We start from the raw sequence: 6,075 nt of genomic DNA on the forward strand, positions 1-6,075 counted from the left end.
GAAGTGTCCAAAACGGCACTGAAGGTCAAAGAGGGTGGAGTACAGACACCCTGACACTGCCATTCTTACCATGTCGGAATGTTACAATATCTACTATATATACTATTCTATATAATATAGATATATCGTATATATATAATAACTTATATAATATCAAGTGTATTGTATATTTGTTATTTATAGTATCATAATTAATGATTAATTTATAGTAAGAATGATATACTGTAAATTGAAATCATTCATATTTCTTCGTGTTTATATGAGATCACGAAGTCTGAAATATGATTAGATAATATTCACCCTTGTTTTGGAATTATTTTTATCTTAGGGCAATATTCATATAGTCAGGGGAGTTAATTTGTTTGTGTGTTGTTTGGTTGGTTGTTGTTGTCTGTTGTTCGTCGGTTGCGTACCATCTCTTTGCAGGAGGCGTTTCTTGTTGCTCCTGTTCGACTCCGACGTCCGCCGCCCATCGAGTCTGGAGCGAGCTGCTGGAAAGCTCTCGACCTCCTGGACCACGCAACGAGAACCGACCAACACTCACAGTCTGTCCAGGTCTACGACGTGGACGGTCAGAGGACACACACACACACACACACACACACACACACTGTATACACACACACTGTACACACACACACACACAGATCTGATGTAATGAGTGATAACGTCCTCCAGGTGTCCATTAATTCCTGATAATGGACACCTGGAGGCCAGAACCGTGCAGTGCTGTTGACGTTGTTGTTGATGTTGTTATTGACATTGTCGTTGTTGTTTGCGTGCAGGCAGCGGCTCCATCGACCCCGACGAGCTGCGAACCGTCCTGAAATCGTGTCTGCGTGAGAGCGCCATCTCTCTGCCGGAGGAGAAGCTGGACGATCTGACGCTGGCGCTGTTCGAGTCAGCGGATAAAGACAACAGCGGCGCCATCACCTTCGAGGAGCTGAAGGCCGAACTGGAGAACTTCCCCGAGGTCATGGAGAACCTCACCATCAGGTCTGCTCTTATTTTTATTATTAATATATAATATTCTGTTATTGATTGTTTATTGTTTATTGTTTCTGTGTGTTTACAGTGCCTGTATAGAGAAATTATGTTTACTTTGCAGAAAACTGTAATGCTTTTATTTGTTTTTAACAAAAAATAATCTTGATAAAAAATACTGTGAGCAAATAAATCTCTATTTTTCACTTACAAATAAAAAGAAAATGTCAGTGTCCTTTCAGAGCTTCCGTATTGATCTGCAGAGTAATTCAGATCAATTTTATTGACGCTTTAGATTTGATCAGAATTGATCAGCTTTAACTGACATATTGAACTAAAGCGTGGAACAGGAAGACAAAATCACTTATAATCATTTATATTGATTACAGATTATCTATCAACTAAATCAATCACAGTGTTTGGTATCTGACACATAAAGGTGGAAATATATAGATTATTTCACAATCTCTCCTCCTCAGTGCCGCTAACTGGTTGAAGCCTCCGGAGCAGGAAGAGAAGAAGCACCACGCTCCGCGCTACCTGACCCGGGCCTACTGGCACAACAACAGCCGGAAGCTGCTGTTCCTGTGTTTGTACGCCTGCCTCAACCTGCTGCTCTTCATCGGCGCCATGCTGCAGCACCGCCACGGGGGGCTGTGGTACATGGTGGCCAAAGGCTGCGGACAGTGCCTCAACTTCAACTGCACCTTCGTCATGGTACAGGGGCCACGGGACGGGGAGGAGGGGTCCTGTCAGAGCTCATAAACGCCACCAACGGCTGGAAAAGAGAATTCACCTGATGGTGTGTGTGTGTGTGCGTGCGTGTGCGTGTGTGTGTGTGCGTGTGTGTGTGCAGGTGCTGATGCTGAGGCGCTGTTTCACGTGGCTCAGGGCCACGTGGGTGGTCAGGGTCTTGCCTCTGGACCAGAACATCTTGCTGCATCAGATCGTGGGTTACGCCATCCTCTGCTACACGCTGGTTCACACCACCGCCCACGTCATCAACTTCGGTACAAACGGAGCGCCGACGCCTTTACGGAGGGTTTTACAGGGACTGTCCACTGAGGGGCTCGAACCCTTCTGTGTTATTATTATTATTAGTATTATTATTATTATTATTATTATGATTTGTTGTCTTCCTGTGAGCTGATCAACAAACATGAAACTTGGTCCAACAACAGGAAATAATGTGTGTGTGCTTCCCAAGAAAGATGGTGGCGCTGTGGGCCACGCCCTCTCACACCGTCACACTGCGCTCTACAGAAACCCTCTTAGACCACTAAAGTCGATAATTTTTAATATTATAATCACACATTTTTGCCGTTGGTCCAACTGCTACCAAACATTCTGTGGATCAACATCGGACAAAGCTGATCAGTAGTTGTATAAAGCTTATTGATAACTTATTCAGTGTTCAAGATTTTGACCAATGGGCTTCAGAGGGGGCGTGGCTATATGGATCTGAAACATAACCTGAAAGTTTAAATCAACCAATAGGTGGCACTACAATGGATAAAAACACAGATCAGACTTTAAATCAGACATTTTAAGTATTTTCTGTTTTTGTCCACAATGAAATCACAGGTGTTAGTTAGTTATTATATTACCTTACTTATTTATTTATGATGTATATTTGTAATAAAATGCAGTTTGTGTTACAAATATAATAGTGAAAAAGCATAAAAAACACAAACAAACACACCTGAACAGTGGGTGACGTTGACGTACAGGTAACATACAGGTAACATACAGGTGATGTACTGTGTGTATGTGTGTGTGTGTGTGTTTCAGTGCAGCTGTCAGAGAGCAGTGGCTTCAGTCTGTGGGAGTACCTGCTGACCACGAGGCCGGGCATCGGCTGGGTGAAGGGGACGGCCTCCGTGACCGGGGTCGTCCTGCAGGTCTTCATCTGCCTCATGGTGCTCTGCTCCAGCACCTTCGTACGCCGCAGTGGACACTTCGAAGTAAGAGACGAGCAATATATGTACAGTGTATATATGTGTCCATATGCAAACAGACTTTAATCTTTGTGAAGCCTTTAAGGTTCATTATTTTCTAATAATCAGTAACACAAAGTAGAGCAGGGGCTGATGGGAACAGATTGTGTGTCTCTTTGAGTCCGTCCTCTGTCCTCAGTGTGTGAGCGTCTCCCTCTAGTGTCTGTGCTCAGGTATTGCAGTAATAACAGTATTAAAACACATTTAAACTCTTTATCTTATAACGCTGCAAAAGTAAAACATTATTAGATATGAAGATTTTACTACATTCTTTAACTGACTATTTTAATGCTTCCAATCTCAGTCTTTTTATTTTATATGATATTTTATTACATCCATTGGTAATATAAATGGATGACTGGGATTGTCGTGGCCTTGAATTCCTGATTTCACTGCAGCTTTTTAAATAAGACAAAACAATAAGGAAAAATAAATAAGAATTGATGGATGTTCAGTTCAATATCTTAATCAAACCTTTTCCATCATGTAAATCTGTCACATCTATCCATCATCCATCCATTCAATCTCACCCCTCCATAAATCAGGAAATACTGTCAACAACCATAAAAAAATATTTTCATCATGTTTTTAGGAATAAAATGTGATAAAACATTACAGGTTTTCAGAAATGTTATGTTTAAATATGTGAATTAGGTGTCACCTAATACTAACTTTTGATTAAATCAACAGACGCAAACAGACAAAGCAGTAAAATAAACTCCTGAATGGGTATTCTGGGCTTTCTTTCTACTTGTCTGAAAGAAAGCGTGTTATAGAAGCAAAATAGTCTCAAAATCTGTGTGTTGTTTTTCCTCCAGGTGTTCTACTGGTCTCACCTGTCCTACGTGTGGGTCTGGTCTCTGCTGATGGTCCACTGTGCAAACTTCTGGAAGTGGTTTGTTGTTCCCGGTTTGGTCTTCCTGCTGGAGAAGATCGTAGGAATTGCTGTTTCTCGTATGGGAGGTCTTTATATCGTGGAGGTCAACCTGCTGCCGTCAAAGGTGACAAACACACAAAAAAAATTATATTTCAGACTCCAGCTGTCTCATTTAAATGGCATCAGATTAATGTTTTAGTAACTATTTTTATTGTAATACAATTGTACATGTGTATGTAAATGTGTGTGTCGTCTGCATAATGGTACATATTTTGTTGTTTTCCATTATTGGACCTAGTGGGAGCATGTAGATGTTGAACGGGAGAGCCCCCAGAATGGAGCCTTGTGGAACTCCACAGGTTATTTTTGTCCATTCAGATGTGTAATAAAATGTGCAATCAAAAACCAAAAAATCAACAAAATGTCACACTAGAGTGCCAACATCTCAGACCAAAACAAATGGGCACTGCAGTCAGCTAGACTCCATTCACAAAACCAGCAATTTTACCTTGCAGGTAATCATAACAGAATAAAACCGTCTTTGTTAGTCTTTTAAACAATCACCAACTCTGGTTTGGTGGAAATAAATCCTTAATTCACTGACATAGATGATAAACAACGCAGCTTTCAGTCAGAGCAGACCGGCTTATGTAAACAAACCACCAGAGGAGGCTGCGATACAACACAGGCCAGAGGGAGAGAGACCACCAATGTGACTCTGTGTCTGCATATAGAAAATATAATGTTCATTATCTCTAACCTTTAAACCAGTAACAGCAGAATACTAGCTGGAGTTATTTTAGCTGTTTTCTGTCTGTGTGCAGGTGACTCACCTGGTGATCAAACGTCCTCAGTTCTTCCATTTCAAACCCGGAGATTACGTCTACATCAACATCCCGGTGATCGCAAAGTACGAGTGGCATCCGTTCACCATCAGCAGTGCTCCGGAGCAGTCAGGTATGCCTCACCTCAGAACAATAACAGCATTATTAAATGTGTAAATGTCTGGAGGGGGGACATTTGGATGGACCATGTGACTGACCCCTTACTCAATACTTAAGATTCTGCTGTGACCTTTGACCTGCAGATTCTCTGTGGCTTCACATCCGCTCAATGGGTCAGTGGACCAACCGTCTGTACGAGAACTTCAGACAACCCGAGAACCAGACGGTCAGCCCCAAGAGGCTGGCAACCAGCCTGAGGAACCGCAGACAGCTGATGAAGGCCCAGGAGGAGTTGTTCAGCTCGAACTGTAATGGAGCGGTCGCTTCTAACGAGGACGACGCCATCGAGCTCATGATGTACCGTCAGAACGGCTCCCGGACCGATGAGGCCCAGATGTCTGAGGGGCCGACGGAGCCTCTTCCAGATGAACTGGGGCCGGCAGAGAGAGGAGAGGCTCCTCCACTCAGAGAGGTCGAGACCTTCAGTATATTAAATATTAAATATCGGCTGTGGTTACTTTTGGCTATCAGCTGGTTCTTTTTTTTAATCTGCAGGTTTCTGCCAAGTTTGGTGAAAATCACCGATTCTGTAACATCAAGGTGAGCAAATACTCTGTAACTCACATACTTACTGGTTTCATATATCAGATGAGCATTTTATGTGTTTTTTTATTGTATTAATCACTTTTTATTTCAAATGAGTGAACAGGTTATAACGTAACTTAAAAAAGTAGACCCTTCCTGACTTCCTCTGCTGCCTGTTGACTGGTTTATAGGTGTTTGTATGTAGGGATAAGGGCTGGATTTTCTGGGAAAAAAAACAATTCATCCACATTAGCTGACTACCTGGATAATAAACATCAGTTGTTAGCTAGGTATGTAGCTTCAGTTTTGCTGACAGTAGTTATCAGATGTAACTAAGCAGTTAAAGAATGATGTAGTAAGCCAATTAGATGACTAATGAACTAACTCCACTTTCAAGATTAATGTAGATTAGCTTACTAGTTGGCTAGTGTGTTGCTCTGAGCAAGCTAAGGTTAGCCAGCCAGATTAGACCCAGGAGTTTGGATGAAGCAATTTCTCCATGTTAGCAACCAAGCTAACATTATCCAGCTAGAAGCACAATCAGACAATATGTTTTACAAGCTTATCAGTAATGTTAGCTTTGACTTTGGACTCTGTGTTGTGGACTCTGTGTTGGACTCTGTGTTGGACTCTGTGTTGGACTCTGTGTTGTGGACTCTGTGTTGTGGACTCTGTGTTGGACTCTGTG

At 42.1% G+C, this 6,075-nt stretch overlaps 1 protein-coding gene across 1 annotated transcript in view; it reads left to right on the forward strand.

Moving 5' to 3' along the window:
- nox5 (NADPH oxidase, EF-hand calcium binding domain 5) overlaps positions 1-6,075 on the forward strand; it is an 11,356-nt gene that overhangs the window by 2,637 nt on the left and 2,644 nt on the right. Inside the window, exons 4-12 of the mRNA XM_035665748.1 lie at positions 427-571; positions 786-996; positions 1,464-1,701; positions 1,841-1,994; positions 2,776-2,948; positions 3,800-3,982; positions 4,683-4,815; positions 4,946-5,274; positions 5,358-5,402. Coding sequence (XP_035521641.1) covers positions 427-571; positions 786-996; positions 1,464-1,701; positions 1,841-1,994; positions 2,776-2,948; positions 3,800-3,982; positions 4,683-4,815; positions 4,946-5,274; positions 5,358-5,402 — 1,611 coding nt within the window. The remainder of the gene's footprint in view (positions 1-426; positions 572-785; positions 997-1,463; positions 1,702-1,840; positions 1,995-2,775; positions 2,949-3,799; positions 3,983-4,682; positions 4,816-4,945; positions 5,275-5,357; positions 5,403-6,075) is intronic.

Source organism: Morone saxatilis, unplaced genomic scaffold (genome assembly GCF_004916995.1).
Source record: "Morone saxatilis isolate NCDOM2014 unplaced genomic scaffold, NCSU_SB_2.0 Contig2, whole genome shotgun sequence".
Lineage (NCBI taxonomy): Eukaryota > Metazoa > Chordata > Actinopteri > Moronidae > Morone > Morone saxatilis.